The sequence below is a fragment of the Anabrus simplex genome, chromosome 1 (genome assembly GCF_040414725.1).
Source record: "Anabrus simplex isolate iqAnaSimp1 chromosome 1, ASM4041472v1, whole genome shotgun sequence".
NCBI classification, from domain to species: domain Eukaryota; kingdom Metazoa; phylum Arthropoda; class Insecta; order Orthoptera; family Tettigoniidae; genus Anabrus; species Anabrus simplex.
Genome location: NC_090265.1, coordinates 29,586,736 through 29,610,281, shown reverse-complemented (window position 1 = coordinate 29,610,281; position 23,546 = coordinate 29,586,736). Strand labels below are relative to the sequence as shown.

Here is a 23,546-nt window from a genome sequence, read left to right as displayed (position 1 = left end):
TGAAAATGCAATTTGTTTATGGAATGGCAGAATATTTAACTCTGAAACAACTTCATGTGACGGTTTGAGGAAGGGGAATCCATACATGATTTTGATGGCTGTTTTCTGTAGGATTTCCATATCTATATATATATAAAATAACTTGTCCTGACTGACTGACTGACTGATTCATCATCGCCGAGCCAAAACTACTGGACCTAAAGAAATGAAATTTTGAGGATACATTTATAGTACAAAAATGTAGGTGGTCGCTAAGGGAGGATTTTTGGATATTCCGTCGCTAAGGGGGTGAAAAGGGGGGTAAATTTTAAAGTGAGTGTATCTATATCTCAAAACATTAAAAGTTTACAGATGTAAAAATAGGTATTTAGAATCTGCTTTAAAAATAAGAAAACACATATTTCCCCCCTCCCCCCCGAAAAATCCCAACAGGAGAGGTGAAAAAGGGTGAAAAAGGGGTTGAATGCCTTTAATGAGGATACTTATATCTCAGAAACTGAAGATATTACAGACCTGAAAATTGGTATTTGAGATCTCCTTTGAAAATAAAGAAACATGCAGTTTTTGTTTTTGGAAAATACAAGTAATGGGAGAGTAAAATGGGGGGTAAATTTTTAAAATGAGTGTATCTACATCTCAAAACTTTAAAAGATTACAGGTGTCAAAATTGGTACTTAGAATCTCCTTTAAAAATAAAGACATATTTTTTGTTTTTGGAAAATCCCAATAGGAGGGGTGAAAAAAAATGGTGAGTGCCTTTAATGAGGACACTTATATCTCAGAAACTGAAGACAATACAGACCTGAATATTGGTATTTGGGATCTCCCTTAAAAAAATAGAAACATGTATTTTTGTTTTTGGAAAATCAATTTAATTGGGGAGGGGGTGTGTGTAAAAATAGGGTGTTTTTATAAAATGAGTGTATCTATATCTCAAAACTTTTAAAGTTTATGGATGTAAGAATTGGTATTTAGAATCTCCTTTAAAAATAAAGAAACACATATTTTTTTGTTTTCAGAAAATTCTAATAGGAAAGGTGAAAAAGGGTGAAAAAGGGTGAAAAAGGGGTTGAATGCCAAAATGAGGATACTTATATCTCAGAAACTGAAGATATTGTGGACCTGAAAATTGGTATTTGGGATCTTCTTTAAAAATAAAGAAACATGCATTTTATGTTTTCGGAAAATCCCAATAGGAGGGGTGAAAAAGGGGTTGAATGCCTTAAATGAGGATACTTATATCTCAGAAACAGAAGATATTGCAGACCTGAAAATTAGTATTTAGAAACTCCTTATAAAATAAGGAAACACGTATTTTTTGTTTTTGGAAAATCAAATTAATGGGAGTTAAACAGGAGTGACAAATTGGAGTGAATTTTTAGAAAATCTATATCTACAGTATATCTCAGAAATGTAAAACGTTAACAGACGTAAAAAATGGTATTTGGAATCTCCTGTAAAAGTAAAGAAACATAGATGATTTGTTTTTGGAAACTCCAGTTAAGGGGAACTAAAAGGGGGGCGGGGTGTGAAATTTTAAAATGAGCATTTCTACAATATATCTCAAAAAACTTAACATATTACCGAAGTAAAAAGTAGTCATTTTTATATCTATTAAAATAAAGAAGCCTGTATTTTTTGTTTTCTGAAGAAGGGGTTGCATTATTTTAATTAGGATACTGATATCTCAAAAGCTGAAGATGTTACCGACGCGAAATTTAGTATTTGGAATCTCCTTTAAAAATGAAAAAATACGTATTTGTAGTTTTTGGAAATCCACCTAGGGAGGGGGGGGGGATTGAAAAATTAGTTGAATTATTTGTATGATGAAACTGTTATCTCAAAAACGAAAGATTCTGCAGACGTGAAAATTAGTATTTGGAATCTGCTGTAAAATTAAAGAAACACATATTCTTCAAAAATGCAATGAAAGGGGGGGGGGAGGGGGTGAAAGAATTGAAAAAATAAAAACTAAAGTTGTTACAGACGTGAAAATTGGTTTTGGAGCTCCTTTAAGAACAAAGAAAAAAGCGTTTTTGGGGGAAAATCATCTTGGGGGAGCGAGGGTGAAAAGGAGTTGAATTCCTTTTATGAGGACACATTTCTCAAAAAGTGAAGATGTTAGAGTCATGATAACTGGTATTTAGAAGATTCTTTACTATTAAAGAAACAAGTATTTCTTGCCGGAAAATTCATTTAAGGGGGGGAGGATTGTGAAAGGAAGTGAAAAAAGTGGATTCTTTTTATGGGGATACTTATATCTCAGAAGTGAAGGTAACAGATGTGAATATTGGTATTTGGAATCTCCTTTAAACATAAAGAAACACTCTTTCTTGTTTTTGGTGGGGGGAATCAATGGTGCTGGGATGAAAAAGGAGTTGAGACCAATTGATTTTACTGTTCATAATGTACTTATTCTGATCATAAACTGATAATTTTTAATCTTTCCTGGGTTTGTTTTCAAGAGCCATCTTTTCCTTTGGAGAACAAAGTTAGATTACTTCAGTAAAAAAGGAACCTCGGTCAAGCATGGAAATAAGTGTATTATTATGGAATATAGAGGGAATAAGAAATGCAATACCCCTTATATCACAGAAGACAATAGACGACACAGATTTTATGATACTGACAGAGACATTCCTCACGGAACCTATGGACTTGCAAGGTTACTATGGTATACACACGCTAGCGACCTCGACGGAAGGAAGACCAACAGGGGGAGTCACAATCTTCATAAAAGGGAAACTGGGAGATACCAAGCAAATCATAAAGGAGGAAAACATGGTCACAGTAATCACATCAGAAATTACGATAATAGGAATTTATGACAAATAAAGAGGTTCAACCTATTCAATACAAAAGAATAAGAAATGCAGTGATTACATTCTTATTTAATAATAAGTAGAAGTGGTACTGGTTTTGACCCTAGTCCAGGTCATCATCAGCCAATTAAAACATGAAAAACAATGCATAGGAAAAAGAAAATAAAAGATCAAGTTCACTCCGGATCAGTAGAAGAGGCGATATATTTTTTAGAGGAGTACAACTACAATTGTGTAAACAAGAAGGCCTATGGAACTCATCGGCAGCACCAATAAGGAAACACATACCTATAATGACACGCCTACGTATGGAAATCCAACAAAAGAGGAAGGAAGCAAAAACACCAAGTGTATATAACAGAAAAATCCAGTGGGAAACAATAGAAGAACAGTAAAGGAAAGAAGACACGGACAGGCATGGTTTGACCAAGAGTGTTACAAGGAAAGAAAAGCAACTCTAAAGGCCCTGAATGCAGCAAAATTATACAGACGCCCAGACAACCTAACAGCACATGCAGAGAAAAGGAAAAAATGACGGGGGTAGACACTGTAAAATTCAGAAGAAGTAAAATGTAAGTCACTTAAAAGAAACAGTGCATAATTTTCTGAACAGCAGTATGGCATACACAGTGTTAGGCAAAGTCTTATAATGTTTATGAAAAGTGGAGAATGGTTAAATGAGCTAGCTTGTATACACTGTCAGGCAGAAAGTCATAACACAGTCGAACACATATGAAGATCCATAAACGTTCTGAAGCTGAAGATGAGTAGATCAATTGAAGTAACTTGCCAGCTCCCGGTGATCAGCGCGATATATTCAATATCAGGCACTGTGGTTTCAAACGCCAACGTAAAATGAAGAATAGCTTAATGATCCAGTATTTGCTTCGGTCGTGGGAATATACGTATATATAGATACATATAATATAATTCAATATAAGTGAATAAGTAATTATGATCCTGTAGAATTTTTGTAACAGTAGATTGCATTGTTTTTCATGTTTTAATCGGCTGATGATGACCTGGACGAGGGTCGAAACCGGTACAACTTCTACTTATTATTAAATAAGAATGTAATCACTGCATTTCTTATTCTTTTGTATTGAATAGGTTGAACCTCTTTATTTATTATTTCAATTTTAACTGTGATACTTTTCAATACAGAACAATGAAATTTTTATCTTTAAATAGGAATTTATATTCAGCCAAATACACCTCTAGAAAACATAATGGATAAAATATCTATAGCCATAGAACAAACGAAAGCAGAAAGGAATGTAATACTTGCCGGAGATTTTAACTGCAGGATAGACAAAGAAAATACTAAAACTTGCATCCTTCTTGAGACACTGGAAGAAGAAGGCTTCAGAATAGCAAACAAAGAAGCAACACCAACCTACTTTGCACAGAACGGTCATAGCGCCATCGACCTACTATTTTTTAGAGGAGTACAACTACAATTGTGTAAACAAGAAGGCCTATGGAACTCATCGGCAGCACCAATAAGGAAACACATACCTATAATGACACGCCTACGTATGGAAATCCAACAAAAGAGGAAGGAAGCAAAAACACCAAGTGTATATAACAGAAAAATCCAGTGGGAAACAATAGAAGAAAGCGAGGAAAACGTTGGGAAAGCGAGAAACCTAATAGAAGAAAGACTAGAAGAAGCCCTAGAAATAGCCACTAAAGTAATAACGAAAGCTATAACAGTAAAGGAAAGAAGACACGGACAGGCATGGTTTGACCAAGAGTGTTACAAGGAAAGAAAAGCAACTCTAAAGGCCCTGAATGCAGCAAAATTATACAGACGCCCAGACAACCTAACAGCACATGCAGAGAAAAGGAAAAAAATATAAAGAACTAATAAAAAAGAAAAAAGAAGAATATACAGAGAAACAAGGAAGGAAACAAGCAGAGGAAGCAAAATCAGACCTCATACATAGCGCTGAAAAAGAAGACGTCAATCGCAACAGTAGAAATTCATATGGAGAACTGGGAACATCATTTCTCAAACATACTGAATAAGGAAGGGCCGAAGCAAGCATATGACATAGAAACAACAGAACCCACACATGCTCTGGAGCCAATAACAATGAAATTAGGAAAGCAATACAAGGAGGGAGAAACAAGAAATCTGCAGAACCAGACAAAATTTACATGGAACACTTAAAAGACTCACTTGGCGAGATGGAAGAACTGTGTGGAAAGACCTAATGAACAAATGTATACAGACTGGAAAAATACAAGAGGGATGAAACACAGCGACTCTAAAGATACTGTTCAAAGGAAAAGGGAGCAGAACATCACTAGACTCACTTAGAGGAGTAGCACTAGAAAATGCATCCTTTAAAGTTTTCACAAAGATACTAAATGAAAGATTACTAGAAGCCTTCAGTGGGTACATTCCAGAAAATCAATTTGGTTTTATGAAAGGCAGGAGCACGGTCCAGGCAGTGAAATACCTAATAAATCAGGTAGAAGAAGCCTTAAGGCACAAAGGAGGGAAATATCATGCAGTATTTGTTGATTTCAAGAAGGCATTCGACTCAATCAACAGGCGAAAGCTATTACATAACATCAGCTTCATGGTCCGTATCGCACTTCAATAGATTCACAATTAAGTATTTATTTATTTTCCACCTAGTCGATACAATGATTGCTTAAGGCAATTTAATGGTTAAAAGTGGTACATGTTTCGTATATTATCAACATCTTCAGCCTCATAACACTGTTTAGATGAAAAATATATAAATTGACAAAGTAATGCTTTAGAGGAAGTGTCCTTAAAATTAACATAAGATTGACAACATTAAAACAAACAAATAACTCAATTTTCTCAAGATAAAACAAACATATAACTCAAGAGAAAATTGAGTTATTTGTTTGTTTTAATGTTGCCAATCTTATGTTAATTTTAAGGACACTTCCTCTAAAGCATTTCTTTGTCAATTTATATATTTTTCATCTAAACAGTGTTATGAGGCTGAAGATGTTGATAATATACGAAACATGTACCACTTTTAACCATTAAATTGCCTTAAGCAATCATTGTATCGACTAGGTGGAAAATAAATAAATACTTAATTATGAAGGCGAAAGCTAATCAAGAAAATGAAATTGACAATCAGTGAGAGAGACCCACTAGTGAGAATAGTTGAAGCATGTCTACAGAGGAACATAATCCGAATAAACAACAACGTAGAAATTTCTGAAGACATAATACACACACAACACTGACCAATAGAGATAATTCCAAACTTCAGGCAGCTGAAATGAAATTCCTACGCACTATGATCCAGAAAACCAGGAAAGACAAGATTAGGAATGAGAAAATTAGAGAAGAAGTAGGAATAGACAATTCTCTCCTAAATAAGATTCAGATATCAAGACTGAAGTGGTTTGGTCACATGAAGAGGATGCCAGTAAACAGAACTGCAAGAAAGGAATTTGACAGAAAGGTAGAAGGAAGACGACCCGTGGGAAGGCCACGAAGGAAATGGATAGATTTAGTTAAGAGCGATGTAATGCTGAGAGGTCATGATTGGGACAAGTTGGTGGAGGAAGATTGGTACAAGGACAGGATGAGATGGAGGAGGCTCATATACCACACCCGGGAAACTGGAGATGGTTTAGGATGATGATGATGATGATGATGACATAATACAGACGAACAGAGTTATGCAAGGGGATTCCATGAGTCCCACACTTTTCAACATTTATACAGCAGATGAGAACCGCATAGTAGAGGAAGGATCAAAAGCAGAGCTGATCCTATACGCAGATGACATGTTGATCGGAGTGAAAGAAAAGGAGGAGGTGCAAAGGGCAGTCCACAGACTAGAAACCTGGGTGGAGGAAAACAGCCTACAGATAAATGAACAAAAGACAGTACAAATGACCTTCAGAAAATGTGGGAAATCAATGCCCAAAGATAACATAACATTACACCAAAAGCCATTACAAAAGGTACGAAATTACAAATATTTGGGAATAACACTACAGACAATGGCGGCGTCTTTTGGTATACATATTCAAGAAAGAACGGCAGCAGCAATCAGAGCCTCATACAGCATCCAAAACATTTCAAACCTATCAATTAGTACGGCGATGAGACTTTTCAAGACGACAGTAGCGCCAGTGATAACATATGGAATTGAGATTGTGTGGGAAAAGCTGAAGATCGGAACCTGATGAGAATAGAAAGAATAAAAGCAATGTTCATGAAGAGGATTACCCGAGTTGGAAAGACAGCGCCATCCCGGATGGTATTTAAAGATAAAAATTTCATTGTTCCGTATTGAAATTATTGATGTTAAAAATTAAATAATTAAAAAGGAGGTTCAACCTATTCAATACTTAAAAGAAAGAAATGCAGTAATCACATTCCTATTTAAATGGGACTGGTTTCGACCTTAGTCCAGGTCATCATCAGCCGTAAAAACATGTACAATGTTTATGAATATTGGAGGTCAGTTTCACACTCTGATAGGCACAAAGACACGACACCACATTCTGTCATGCACAAAGTCACAACACTATCAACTAATATACGAAGATCAAAAATAACTTGAAGTCGCAGACGAATAGATTTGTAGTAGAAAGCCGCCAGTTCCTGGTGATCAGCGCGGCACATTCAAGGTCATGCGCTGCGGTCGAACGCCAAAGTAGAGTGGAGAATGTTTTGAAGGTCCAGAATTTTTATATACGTACTTAATTTCCCGCAACCGTAATATTTTTATATATGTACTTAACTTCCCGCAACCGTGACAAATAATAATAATAATAATAATAATAATAATAATAATAATAATAATAATAATAATAATAATAATAATAATGTTCTGGACCGTCGTCAAAATGTGCGGACCGTGCTGGATATGGGTCCTGGCTGGGTAATGACTACAAATGCAGTCCGGCCGCGGGTTCAGTACCGCCAAGGCACCCAAGACGACATCGCGCCTGATCTCCTCAAGATTTGATCCATATTAAAAATGCTTATAGGAAAAGATGGCAAAGATTTAGGGACCCAACTGACCTGTTGGAATACCTGGACCTAGCCCGGGAAGTACGAAATCGATTGCTGGAAAGAAAGATGGAATAATGGGAGGAATTTTGCCATAATCTCTCAGAAAACGAGTCAGATCGCGAATTTTGATGTATTCTCTCAGAAAATAAGTCAGATTGTGAATTTTGGCAGATTATATATAAAACGTTAAGCATTCAATTATAAATATCAGTATAATACCGTAGCGAAGCACGGGTATCTTGCTAGTTATTAATATAATCTTTCCTACATCTTCCCCAAATAAAGCTTGTGTATGTTAAATGTGGGCAGATCATTGCATAATATATACACTTTAATTGTTGATGAGATAAATTACTGTATTTTAATCTGTGTATTATTCCTATCAAAGGGGTAATTTTGTGGATTACATAATCAATATGGCTTTTCCAGGAAAGTGTTGAGTCTAATATTATACCAAGATACTTAGCTGAGTTGACTCGCTCTATTACTTGGTCCTTTAGGGTAACAGTGTTAACCGCTGTGATCTTATGGGCTGTTTTAGGAAAGATTAAGTATTTTGTTTTAGTCACATTTATGATCACTTTTTGAGATAAAGCGCAGTCCGATAACTTGTTCGAGTCACAATTTCTATCTTCCATAAGTTGCGTTTCACTAAGTCCTTTAAGTTATTAAGATATCATCGGCAAATAATTTACATTTTCCTTTTAGTGTTAAAGATTGTATGTCATTAATATAAATCAAAAATAGAATACGACCTAGTACTGAGCCCTGCGGTACTCCCATTTTTGTTTGCTGCTTAGAACTTTTAGTATCATTGATCATCACATATTGTGTTCAGTTTGATAAATAATTTTGGAACAATTTGTGTGCTAAACCCCTAATTCCTGCTATTTTTAACTTGTTCAGAAGTATTTTGTGGTCAACCAGGTCAAATGTTTTTTTTAAGATCTGTGAGTAGCCCTGCTGCTAATTTATTTTCATCTAAGGTCTTTTGAACATCTATTACTGTATCAAATATGGCATTATCAGTTCCTCTATTTGGGAGAAACCCATATTGATTATTGGAAAAGTATAGTCCGCGCTAAATGGCATTATCAGTTCCTCTATTTGGGAGAAACCCATATTGATTATTGGAAAAGTATAGTCCGCGCACCTTTTAGCAATATTTCTTTGTACGGGGTGGTGGAATAAGGAGGGACCTCTCACAGTTCCGGTAATACTGCCAACTGAATGAAAATGAAATCTGAATTGAATCGATAATATGATCGATCGATATGAATTTTCTAAACCTTTATTATCTTAAGCCAACAACTGTGTCATACACACTTTATATAACATTATATAACATTTCTCGATGCAAATCTTGTTCCCAGCATGAATTCTATAGTTTGGCTTTGCTGTGTAAACAACAACAGTACTAGTACGTAAAATGTACGCCAGATGTCACACAGCGATGCATAAGCGATTCATAGTTTATGTTTCAAAGGTTGCCAATACGAATCTCGAAGATGCCCGAGGTCGACCTATTCAGCACTAGGGTGTCCATGTATCGCTAAAAGGTGCGCGTATGGTAATTGGTTTTATACAGAAAATTTACCAATCTAATTTTTACTACCATTTCTATGAGTTTTCCAATTCCAGATAATATACTAATTGGCCTGTAATTGGATGGATCTGTATTATCTCCTGATTTAGAGATAGGTACAATTCTGACACATTTGAGTAATTGGGGTATTTCTCCACTGAGAATTGAATGGTTAATAATTTCCACAATATATGGCATCTAAACTTTCAACACAGGTTTTTAACATGACATTGGTTATTTTATCTTCTGTTAAATTATTTTTTATATTTTTTAGAGAAGTGATAATTTTGAGTACTTCGCATTCATCAGTTGGAGACATGAAAATACTATTAGCTTGACTTTCAGCTGTTGTGCTGCCATGAACTTGCTCATCTTCAGGAAGACCTTTCTTTATGTTTTCAGCTACGTTAATGTATAGTTAATTTAGATTATTGCATATGTCCTCTGTGTTTGTAATGCTGACATCATTTACCACTAGATGGCTGATTTCATGTTTATGTCCAAACTTACTATTTAACATTTCATTGACTACATACCATGTTTGTTTTGGGTTTTTGCAATTCTCTAATCTGTGTTCATAATACCTTTTTTGTAACTCTCTTTTTAATTTGATTATTTTATTACTGATTCTTTTGTATTCTTCAATTACTTCTGCAGAGGGATTTTTTACTTTAGTTTTTGAAAACAGCAAGTCTTTGATGTGAATAAGTGTTAGTAATACTTGGGTAACCCAAGGTTTTAGGGGAATGTCTTTGGGGTTCTTTCTTTTTATTGAAATTGAGCTAGTTTCCATTCCCCTGCTAATATACTCAATAAATAGATTATAATAAGTGTTTATGTCCATTTCCTCACAGTTAAATTTATTTTGTAGGATATACTGATTTAATTTGTTGTAATTTACAAATTGCTTACCACTATCTTTGATTATTGGTACTTCTGGAACTGACTTTTCACTAGAAATTTCACATACCAGTAGGTAGTGATCACTTAAGTTATTTGTTATATTGAATACATGACATTTTTTACTACTGTTTGTGACAAGTATGTGATCATTTAATGTGGAGGTTGTTTTCGTTACTCCAGTTGGGTATTTGTTATTACATGTTATATAGCTGTAAGCTGTTATTAAATTATCATACAAAGTTCTGTTTCTGGACACTGGGAGCAAGTCTATATTTGTATCACCAAGTATTATTGAAGTATGCCCTGAACTACTATTTAGGATATTTTCTAGATCGAACATAAAACTTGGCGAGTTACTTTCCTGTGGGTTATAGATGGTTATGATTTCATATCTTTGATTTCCAGTGTCAACTTAGTAAAATGTAACATAAAAGCTTTCCAGTCTGTCAAACACACAAAAATTTGAAATGAATTATAACACTATAAACATATTTATAAAAAGTAGACACTCTTATACAAGGAATGACATGTTTCGTTCTATAAGAACATCCTCAGATTAAATCAAATCACTTAAAACATGGATATATAAGTACAGTACTGTTTACGTTGCATAAACTTGTCAATGATAGAGAGTTAGGCGATAATATGAACAAGTATTAACAAATGATGGTCTTATAAGTATTCACCATCACCGTATTAACATAATGAAAAGCTTCTGTATTTATGTAGACTGCCGAAGTTTAGTGCGTTGTCTACAAACACTATTTCTTTCTACCTCTCTTCACATTCTCCTCTCTGATATCCCAGTAAACCTACTCAGTATTACTCGTACATTCCACAGTGCCTTATTCTCCCCACTTCCAGTCCATTTGTCTGGTAGACCCAACATGCATGCGATAGAAAATCCAACTGCCAACCCGCATAATGTACGACATTGGATTACCTTCTTTAACAACTGCTAAGCTGGACAGGGCATCAGGGACACTAACACCGGCTGCTACAAAGGTGAGCCCCATGACAGTATCAGGGATTCCAAGAGTACTACCTGCAACACAGAGTTCACTTTTAAAATGTTATAAGTAACAGAAAGTAAAAAACAAGTGACCAGTCAAATTATAGAGTAAAGCCTTGGATTGTGAACATAATTCATTCTGTAAATATGCTTATAATCCAAAGCACTCATATATCAAAGTGAATTTTCCCTTAAGGAATAATTGAAACACAGACAATTCATTCCACAACCGAAAAAATACATATAGATAGAAAGTGATTCCCATGAGAAGCAACTTTCCGTTCTTCTTTAATATTGTGGAATTAGTCAATGTAGACTTTATGTAAAATCTCACGATATCAGACACATGCACACCTTGCCCATTCTTCTTGATCATTTCCTTCTTAGGGCTGACCTCACATTGGATCCTTCATCATCACCAATTTCCCACTCCAGTCACTCGGGTGTGGTTAACAAGCCTCCTCAACTTTTCCTGCTCCATTACTTTTGCCACAACCAATCCAGCTTCTCTAATGTCCTTCCAAATCTGATCCATCCACCTTCTTCTCAGTCTTGTAACCAGTTTCTTTCCCTTAACTTCTCTTTCCAATTCCCTTCTTGCTACCCGTTCCTTTCCCATTCTTTTTATATGTCAGAACCATCTCAGTCTTGCTTTCTGTATGTTCTGTACTAACGGTTCTATATTTAGCTCTTCTCTGATTTTAATATTTGAATTCTATCTCTTCTTGTCTTTTTAACCCATGTTCTTAAAAATTTCATTTCTACTGCTTGGATCTGACTATCTTGTCTCTTATTAGTTACCAGCGTTTCTAGTCCGTATGTTACAATTGGTATGAAACCCTGTTTGTTCTCTTGGGTACTTTGTCATCCCATAAAAGCTCTCTGACTTGATGATAAAATGTTGTACTTTTACTTAGTCTGTTATTAATTTCAGTGTTGATTTCATTAGTTACATTATTAATGCTTCCCAGATATGTAAACTGTTCTACATTACCTAACCGTTCTCTGTCTATGTTCACTTGGCTTCTCTTTTTCTCTTTTCCACAGTGCATGATTACAGTTTTCTTTTTACTCATTACCATTCCAACCTCCTTGAGATTCTCATTCCAAATGTCCAGTCTCCTTTGTACTTCCTTTTCTCCTTTTCCCCAAATCACCACATCATCTGCAAATACCAAAGCATTCACTTCATCACTACTGATCCTCTGTTTTACTCATTTTATGGTTTCATCCATCAATATAAAAAAATAATGGCGACAGTGCACTTCCTTACTTGAGACCTTTTATTTGTATAAAATTTTTCAGAGTCACCAATCCCCACTTGTACACTGCTTTATTACTCTCATGATACAACATTTTTATCTTGTTAATTAATGATTTTGGGACATACCTTTTCAGTAAGCATTCCCATACATGTTTTCTCTTAACTGCATCATAACCTTTTTTCAAATCCAAAAATACGAAGATGATTTCCTTGTTCCTTTCCAGATGTTTTTCCATTATCATTCGCACTGTAAATATCAAGTCTATTGTTGATCTATTTGGTCTAAAGCCATATTCTTCTTCCTCTAACAGTGTTTCTATTATATCCCTCAGTCTTTTGTCTATGATGCCAATCTTCAGGTATCCTTTCATCCTTCCATATGGCATTGAGGGTTCGGTATAGCCACTGTAGTCCAATGCTTCCTGCTGCCTTAATCTTATCAGCATTGAATTTGTCTTTTCCACTTGCTTTACCTTTGGTCACTGCTTTCACTGCTCTTTCACGTTCCAACCATGTTATTGGGTTCTCTTCTTTTCCTCCATCTATTATTTCCATTTCCTTATCTCCTTCTTCCTCCGAGTAGTCATCCTCATTATGAAGTTTTTCAAAATACTTCTGAAGACCCTTTTCGTCTTGTACTATGGATCAATCTTCTCTTTCTAATGCCTTGATTTTTTCTTGATTTATTCGTTTTGATTTTATTAGTCTGTATAAGAGTTTCTGATTTCCTCGACTATCTTGCTCAAATACACTGATCAGCCAGAACATTATAACCACTATCAATATAAACCCGTTCAGCCGATAGCAGCGTTACCTGATGAGGCATGTAGTATCAGTGAGCATGCTGTCCATGTGTAGAATGGGGAAGGCACGCAATCCATCTGAGTTTGACCGAGGGTAGATTGTGATGGCCCAGAGGCTCGGCACAAGCATTTCGGAAACTGCACGACTTGTATCGGGTGTTCGAGGAGTGCTGTGATAAATATCTTCAACAAGTGGCAAAACCAAAATGAAACCACATCCAAACGTGGAGGGATTGGGCGGCCATCCCTCATTACAGATGTCGGATGTCGTAGGCTGGGCAGAGTAAACGCACAGTGCACCAAACGCTGCTAAGGATGAACCTCCACAACACTGCTTATGTTTGTCAGTTTGTATGTAAATTTTCATTATGACTTTTTCTCATTCTTTTTTACTTTTATGCTCCAGATTTCTTTTTATCTTGTTTGTATTTATTGAGCTTTGTTTTCATTCTTATTTACATGTTCTCCATATGTGTTATTTAGGTTCGTTATCCTTGATTATCCTCATGCATGTGCCAATGTTAACACCACGACATCGGCAACTACGACAAATGGGCACATGACCATCGTCACTGAACGTTGGTGCAGTGGCAGAGCGTTGCATGGTCTGATGAATCCCGATACCTTCTTCATCGTACTGTTGGGAGGGTGCGAATCTGTCGTCTTTCAGGGGAACAGCTCCTTGACACAAGTACTGTGGGATGAAGAAAAGCTGGCAGCGGTTCAGTTACGCTCTGGGGAACATTCACGTGGGCATCGATGGGTCCAGTGGAGCTCGTGCAAGGTAGAGAAGTATGGTACACTGGTTACAGACCACATATACCCCTTCATGACGATCATGTTTTCCAATGGCAGTGGCATTTTTGAACAAGATAATGTGCCACGTCACAAGGCCAGGAGTGCGATGGAGTGGTTCGAGGAACACAGTGGCGAGTTGCAATTGATGTGCTGCCACCCCAACTCACCAGATCTTAACCCGTTCAAACACATCTGGGATGCGATTGAATGTGGGGCAGAGCTCATCACCTCACTCCCAGGAATTTATGGGAATTAGGTGACTTCTGTGTGCAGACGAGATACCAACTCCCTCCAGCGACCTACCAAGGCCTCATTGCGTCCATGCCAAGATGCACCGCCGCTGTTATCCATGCCAAAGGTGGACATACCGTCTATCAGGTAGATGGTCATAATGTTGTGGCTGATCAGTGTAAATAAGATAAAATGCAGAGACAAAATCTCTGATTTTAGTGTTTTATGATCTAAAAAAGACCTTTGATACTGTGCCTAGAGATGCAGTCTGGATAGTTCTAAGGCGATTTGGCTCCTCTGAATATTTTTTTTAACTCCTTCAACTATTTTATGGTGGTATGACTGGACAGGTGCTTCATCTGATCACTTCAAATTACTTATGGACTTAATCAAGGTTGTATACTTGCACCTACACTTTTTGTCCTGCATCAGTCAGCCAAGCGCTATAAGAAATTATCCACAAAGAATGCAGGTGTAGAAATTAGATACAGGTTTGATGGGAGACTTTAATCAAAGGCTTATCACCCTCACCCAGATCAATGAATTGCAATACGCAGGTGACAATGCTTCTCCAGCTCATCCACCGAGGATCCACAATTATCTGTTAACTGCTTTGAGAGTACATATGAACAATTTGGTCTCACTATCAACTCTCAGGAAACTAAATGAAGTGCTTGCTCAGTCAGCTTCTGGAAGTACTTTCCTAGATTTTGATGTTACCATTGCTGATAAGTCTTTCGAAAAAGTAGATTACTCCTCATACTTCAGAAATGTTCTCTCAGTAAACTGCACTGAAGAAGGACGTGAAAAACGGAATACGTGCTAATTCTTCATCAACAAATATCTAAGAATATACACCAAACAAATGGCATACTGAACTGTTATTGTGTCAACATTACTCCGTGGATGTGAGACCAACATGTGGCCGACATATCTCAGCTGGGCTGCCTGAATATCAGTGAAGACGACAGATACCAACTGGATGAATCACGAGTTAGCCCAAGAGACAGGAATAATGCCTAAGACTGTGATATATACAGTATATCCTGAAGGACCACCTGAGCATGAGAAAAGTTGCTTCATGATGGGCTCTGCACCATCTGACAAAACTGTGTAAATAGCATGATATGACACCGAAGCCCATTTTGAATGCTATGAACATGAAGGAGAGGCTTTCTGACACTGTATCATTACATTGGATGAGACATGGACTCAACTGTATAAGCCAAAAATAAAACGCCAGGCAGTGGTATTATTATGGGTCGCCACGAAAATCAGTACTTCGTCACGACCCCGGCATTGTGAAGGTGGCATCGATTCTGGTATATGACTGTGATATAATTATCATAATGCATATCGTACCTGAAGGACAGATGGTACTATCCATTTTCGGAACATAACCTACTACCAGCATTGTGAAAGAAGCGGCATGTGGTGCAAACAGTGGCCGAGTTATACACTCAGTGGGGCTGGAAAGTGCTGTAGCATCTGCTATACTCTGTGAACTTAAGCTCCATGATTTTGATTCAGTTCCAAAGGTGAAGAAACTGCTTCATAGCATCCATTTTGAACTTTTCCAGACATTCTTCAGGCAGTAGATTGCCTCCGTTTGCTCCATCCTGTGAACAGGTGCTACAATAGGCACTAGCAACATGTCCTACACAATGCTGTTGACTGTACTGAGGAACTGAATGTATGTCTTTTGTATTGGTTGTAACAACAGTTGTCACTATTAACCGTCCAGGCCAGGAGCACCTAAGTGTCACGTGTCTGGTGGTCTTATCTATTGGCGGATGCATTTGACTGTCACACTGAGAACATCACTTGTTCCAAAACAGTCTAGCTCTGCCATCTCATGACATTTCTTTGTACTGTGTGACACATGAAACTTTGAAACTCGGTTCTTTCCCCCTCCTGTGTTTTTTTTTTTTTTTTTTTTTTCAGCCTAGAACTGTAAATTTGTGATGAAATACATTTTGGTTTCACACACCTGACTGCTGTTGTTTCAAGGGAAAGCATGGCAGGTCCGAGTATGTCATTTAATCTTATGTTCGAACAAATTGTAGAATCATGTTGGTGTTTTCCAGGCTACATAAATTGTAGAATATTTAGATGAACTGGGTTATATTGATAATACAGTATTTGATAGCTGTAATGAATTTGACAGTCATGGAAGCGATGAATTTTTGCCAGAAAGTAGCTGTGAAAATTGTGAGAGTGTAAACAGTGATGACGAAAATGGAAGTGTCTTGCTAGTGAAGCGTCAACGTCCACAAGAAGACTGGAAATGGGATAAAGCAAATACATCCCACAAAGAATGCATTTACTGGAAAATGTGGAGTTGTAAACCAGGTACAGTGTGTTTCACAATCATTTAACTGTTTTTCGACAATGAGATATTGATTACAATTGTGGACAAGACCATTCACTGTGCCAATGACTTCTTGAATTCAAAGAAAGATGACCTGCCACCATAGTCCAGAGTTTATTACTGGAAAAACTTGGACTGTGATGAACTGTATGTTTATTTTGGATTACAGATACTCATGGGAATTATTCAGAAAAATCATATTTTAGTAAAATCCTATTCTTGACATGCCTATATTCTACAGTGTAATGATACATGACAAGTTTTGAACTGATAAATAGATTTTTACATTATGTAGATAATGCACCACCTGAAAACTATGAAGGCCAAAAAGAGTTATTAAAGTTAAATCCAATCATCACACACCTAAATGAGAAATACTCTTTCTTTCTTTCCCCTTCTTCTTCCTAATAATTTACTACTATCAATATTACCTATTGTTAGTATTTCTATTAACATTATTATATTATTTAAACAAATATCACCATCTGTATTATTTTAATTTATTCTTATTACTATTTTTTCTATTACCTCCAAAGTTTCATTTTCATTTTATGCAAAAGTTCATCGCACTGAAGCCAACTTTTAGGTGAATTACATTTCTTTTTTACTTTTTTCTCACAGTGTCTATTGATAGTGTGTATCTCCTTAAAATTTGTGTTATTTATGTGCAAACGATGTCAAGATATGTTTATTTATAGTACTGTAACACAGCTACTGCTTGGACACTTAAATTACTGCCAGTAGGCTTGGGCGGGGGAAATTTAAATCCCGGCTTGAGGGATTAAAATATTAACCTACATTATATGAAGTTGCCAACGGCCATACCATGTTGAATATACAGGTTCTTGGTGGATCACCACAGTTTTAAGGAACATTGGGCGTGATCAGTACTTGAATGGGTGACCGCTTGGGAACACCATGTGCCATTGGCATTAAAACATCAAGTCTGTATGGTGTGACATCATCGTTAGCCAGTAGGAGTTCCATTGGTTGAAAAAATGTCACTATCAGAATGTTGGCTGGCAGGGTAGGAGAGGTGGTGGTATCATTCGATTGCTTGCCAAAAGCCTGGATTCACTTCCAAACCTCTCCACAGTGTTCATATGGAATGGGAGCATGTGAAGCTGTTGATAATAATTTTTCTGTTGGATGGAGATGTTAAGCCTCAAGCAGACTCCTTGGTGCTATTTGACAGAAGTAGTATATCACATCATTACTTTCATATCATTAACTCCTCTGATGAGGCTGATGTCACGAAGGGCATCCAGTTGTAAAACCTTGCTACGAAGATTAACCTCACTTCATACCTGACCCAGTATAGAAACAGTGCAAGGGTTGGACATACAAACATTACATGTGTAAAGTTATTTTTCCAATCAGTACAAAATCTTACCTATGATTGTTATCATCCACACCATGATGTAGGAGTAGAAAGAAATCCACACCATGGACACGATGAAGGTGAAGATGTACCATTGGCGCCATTTCTCTTTCTTGCAGTCTGGTATGGTTGCTCTACAACAAGCGTGAATAGGGACCGTAACTCCCCAGGAGATTCGAGCCCACAGGCCTCCTTCGGTCGGCATTACCAGCGGAGAAACCTTTGAAGGAACACAGAGTGTATGTATCAGTACCATAACCACCACTGTAAATAAGGCTTCTTATCTTGAGGTAAAAGGTCTTAGCTACAAAGAATAGGATTTAAATATTTACCAAGAAAAGGAAATTTTTCGTACCTGATTTTTTTTCTTTTCGCAGTTAACATTGTTGCAGATTTCAGAAAGAGACTGAAAATTCAATTTATTATACACTGGAATGTGATTCAAATGACAGAGATGATAACTAATTGGAGGAGCACAAGTTATTAGAGTAAAAGGGAAATTGTAAAAATAAGTCTTATTTTTTTATTGAATTAATTCGTTAATTGCCTAGTACTCCTCATTTTGACGCTGCCATTGGTTTTTGCGGTTTCCCTATAACCACATAACCTTTTGTGTTGCTATTTGAGGATCCAACCAGCCCCTGGGCTGATGACCTAACAGACAGCCCCAGCCCCTGTTTTTTCTACTAATATTATTAATACTATAAAAACTAATTCATTCATTCATTCATTCATTCATTCATTCATTCATTCATTTTTGAGTATTGTTCCAATGAGCTATAGTTCGAGGGAGAAAAATGGAAGGCCTCTGACAGCTTGTTAAATGGGCCTACAACGCTATAGGTAAGCACCAACATTTTCTCACTAACAACACTTAAACAAAACCTTCCCATGTTTTCTTTCATTTTCGTCAAAATTAACTACAGTTTTTTTCTTCATTTCAGAACCATTCTATAACAACAATAATTCAACAGCTTCATCAAACTTCCATAATACTCTTCAACAGTATAAATTATTTACAATCAACGTTTTATAAAATATATTGTCATCGAAGAAGAACACAACAGCTCTCCAACCTTCACGTCAAAAAAACCATACCAACGTTGAGAATTTCCACCCATCATCATCTCTGCAACTTTCTTTTTACAAATTAGGCCAACTATAAACATCTGGTGAACTTCTTGTCAACGCAATCTTGCCGAATAAATCTAAAATAACCTACGAAATGTTGACCAATAAATATCACGGACATACGCATGCCAACGTCAAGTAACTTTTGTTAAGCAATTGGAATGTTTTTCCTTCATATTTTTTATACTAAGCTGTATATTTTGACTTATATCTTTTTACCATATATTTAGCAGTTATTTGACCTACATTTCAAACCTTGACTACGGCTTTAAGCCATCAACTGTCTTTTATAGTCACATGACGCCTTCATTTTTAAATGTACCTCTTATGAATCTACCAGTTTTTATGTATCAATTGTTTGTATTATATATTCTCATTGAACTGATTTCATATGCCTTCCACTATGTATTAGACATCTATTAATGACTACGGCTTTAAGCCGTACAATCTTACGACGTCCTAATTAACAAAGAACTACATATGTGTTTATCATTTTATTAGATCAATAGTTATTTCATTGAACATTTTATATGTACTACCTTTGAATCCACTAGTTTTTAGTATCATTTGAATGTAATGTATATTCTCATAGAACTGATATTTTATGCCTTCCACTATGTATTAGACATCTATTAACGACTACGGCTTCAAGCCACCTTCTCTTACTATAGTAGAATCAAACAAGTCCTATTCAACAAAGAACTACATATGTTTTAATCAATATATTGGATTTTTAGTTACTTCATGAACATGTTTATAACTAACCTAAATCTTACCTCTCTTATAATCATCAAACACATTTTTGAATATCTTTAACCAGATGCCTGGTAAAATAATAAGGTTTTTGATAATGACTGAAGATGCCTCACAGTGAGAGGCGAAACATGTCTCATCTGAATAATGTTTTAAAATAAATGCCAACTTCTTGTAATGTATTGAATAGGTGGAAATAAACAAAAGATATTATCCTATATACAGTTTTTTAGGGCTCTGACATTTCGAAAAATGAAGGTGTTGGCCAAAGAAAGACAAGGGCCACGAAGGGCATGAAAATGAAAGACTCCCTAGGCCTCGAGTGCTGTAACACCGTCAGGGTCAGAAAAGAACAAGAGTTGACCAAGGGAGGTCGGATATGATAGATGAAAGTGAAGAGCCTGGCACAAGTAAGTAGAAGCAATGCCAGGACTTAGCTAAGGGCCCCGTGGTCACCAACCCACGCTCCCACGTTGAGAGCACCTGGGGCTTGCTGTTGCTGTCTTAAAATAATTTTTTGTATTAAAATGAGATTGTTAAAAAACTTGTTGTTCACCTTTTATATACATACAAAATATAAGTGTGTTAACTTGAATTGATGCATCAATTATGGTGGAATCACTCAGGATGGAGAAAGAACATGTGTTTCTCAAAATATGGTATGAAGAGAGAATTTTACATGAATGATACACCCCTTACAAGACTGATGTAATACAGAGGTGTATTACTCTTGCTGGCAACATACAAGTTTCTGTCCAAAGTCAATCAATCACTACTGATCTGCATATAGGGCAGTCGCCCAGGTGGCAGATTCCCTATCTGTTGTTTTCCTAGCATTTTCTTAAATGATTGCAAAGAAATTGGAAATTTATTGAACATCTCCCTTGGTAAGTTATTCCAATCTCTAACTCCCCTTCCTATAAACAAATATTTGCCCTAATTTGTCCTCTTGAATTCCAACTTCATCTTCATATTATGATCTTTCCTACTTTTAAAGACACCATGCAAACTTATTTGTCTACTGATGTCCTCCCACGCCATCTCTCCACTGACAGCTTGGAACATACCACTTAGTCGAGCAGCTCGTCTCCTTTCTCCCAAGTCTTCCCAGCCCAAACTTTGCAACATTTTTTTAACGCTACTCTTTAGTCGGAAATCGCCCAGAACAAATTGAGCTGCTTTTCTTTGGATTTTTTTTTTGCTAGTTGTTTTACGTCGCACCAACACAGATAGGTCTTACGGCGACGATGGGACATGAAAGGGCTAGGAGTGGGATGGAAGCGGCCGTGGCCTTAATTAAGGTACAGCCCCAGCATTTGCGTGGTGTAAAAATGGGAAACCACGGAAAACCATTTTCAGGGCTGCCGACAGTGGGGTTCGAACCTACTATCTCACGAATACTAGATACTGGCCGCACTTAAGCGACTGCAGCTATCGAGCTCGGTCTTTGTGGATTTTTTCCAGTTGCTGAATCAAGTAATCCTGGTAAGGGTCCCATACACTGGAACCATACTCTAGTTGGGGTCTCACCAGAGACAAATATGTCTCTCTTTTACATCCTTACTACAACCCCTAAATACTCTCATAATCATGTGCAAAGATCTGTACCCTTTATTTACAATCATATTTATGTGATTACCCCAATGAAGATCTTTCCTTTCAGGTATTTACAATGATCCCCAAAGGGAACTGTCACCCTGTCAACTAAAGCAACAGACAGAATATGAGGCAGGCTTCCAACTGCACTGATTGTGCATGGAACAGATCCGAAACCTCAAGCTGATACTCCAGTACCTCCACTTGAACCACAGTGCTCACTTTTGTAGACTTCAAAAAGGCACATGACTTGAATGATTGCACCACACTGTTTAATGTACTACGGAAATACAGTGTAGACAATAAAACAACTGCGTCAACTGACAGACTCTGACAGACATAACATCCAAAGTGAAATTTGTGGCCAAAATCTCTGAACCTTTTGAAATTAGAACAGAAGTAAGACAAGGTTATGTGCTGTCCCCTATCTTGTTCATCCTAGTAATAGATCATTAAAAGATGGGAGGAAAAAATGCCAGAAATAAATATGGGAAGAAAAGGTAAGCGGATTAACTTAAAATAACTTGCCTTCACTGACGATCAAGATTTACCCAGACTCTCAAGGAAGCCAGACACACCATTGAAAATCTTCATGAGATTGCCATCAAAACCAGCCTCCAAATTTCTTATGATGAAACACAATACATAGATTTCAAGAAACCAAACCTGGAATCTCTTGCAACCAAACACGGCAACATTATACAAGTTAATCACTTTAAGTACTCAGGCAAAATTATTGGAAGCAATGGTAACAAAAGAGTACCCAACAAAAGTGGCACAGAAAAAATATGTAATGCCTACATAATCATCTGGAATATCTACAACTAGCTATATTACCCAGTGGTGCCTGGGCACTTTGTTGATGGTTTACTGTTCGGTATTTTATTACCTGTTAATTATGTGTGAAGCAAATTTCTATAGATTTTGTTATTGTGACATAGACTGATACTTCACTCACTTTCCACCCCTGCCCAGAGGGATGCACACACATAAATCCATTATCTGGGCCATTTTGGGCCATTTTGGGCCTTTTTCACTCCTTCTCACCCCCATGCTGATGGGGACTGAACTTGGACTTAAACGATGTGAAGAGTGTCTCAGCAACCTTGAAACCTATGGGTTTGACAATATTTTTGTTTATTTTTATATGCCACCCCATCCCCACGTCCACCCATAGGGGTGGCTCACCTCCACAGTGTTCTTTTCCAGACAGTCACATGTGTAGCAGAATCTCCCCTTGGTCTATGCATGTGCCTACTTCGAACCCCAGGCCTGTATTCTACTGTAGAATCCTTGAGCTGATGTTGCTATGGTTACAGCTGGTCATTTCTTCATCCGGTTCCTAGAGCAGGGTAGTGTGATGGCAACATCTCCATAACGGTTGGCTTTAGGCCCTTAAAACATGATTTTTGTGGCCCATAGGGCCTTACCGAGTTTTGTTCTTTGTATCGTGAGGCTTCGTCTCATTCTTGTGTGACAATTTGAAATTTCATCTGTATTGGCCTATAATAACTTTTATAGGCCAATTTTTGGTACTTTGGGTTACATTATTTCAATTTTTGTACAGATCTCTAATTGTTTCAAAAATAAAATACAGCCCATGTTACTCACTGGTAATGTAGCTTCCTATAGGTGAAAGAATTTTTAAAATCGGTTCAGTAGTTTTAGAGTTTACCCATTACAAACAAATATACAAACATACAAATCTTTTGCTCTTTATACAGTTGTAATCATGCAAGCGAAGAGGAAGGTTGTTGAGTGAGTGAGTGCTGACATGGGGATTTCAATAGAATTGTACCGGGCAACGATAGGTCGTTGGCACGGTAGAGGCAGGAATACGAGACGCAACATGAGTGGCAGAACC

At 36.9% G+C, this 23,546-nt stretch overlaps 1 protein-coding gene and 1 pseudogene across 1 annotated transcript in view; one reads left to right on the top strand and one right to left on the bottom strand.

The window, feature by feature from the left end:
• Positions 1-23,546, bottom strand: part of LOC136860113 (probable sodium/potassium/calcium exchanger CG1090) — a 383,477-nt gene that overhangs the window by 40,533 nt on the left and 319,398 nt on the right. Inside the window, exons 7-8 of the mRNA XM_067138736.2 lie at positions 18,215-18,422; positions 11,286-11,387 (exon numbers count right to left, since the gene is read on the bottom strand). Of these exons, the coding sequence (XP_066994837.2) occupies positions 11,286-11,387; positions 18,215-18,422 (310 nt within the window). The remainder of the gene's footprint in view (positions 1-11,285; positions 11,388-18,214; positions 18,423-23,546) is intronic.
• LOC136859433 (5S ribosomal RNA) lies at positions 17,633-17,753 on the top strand (annotated as a pseudogene).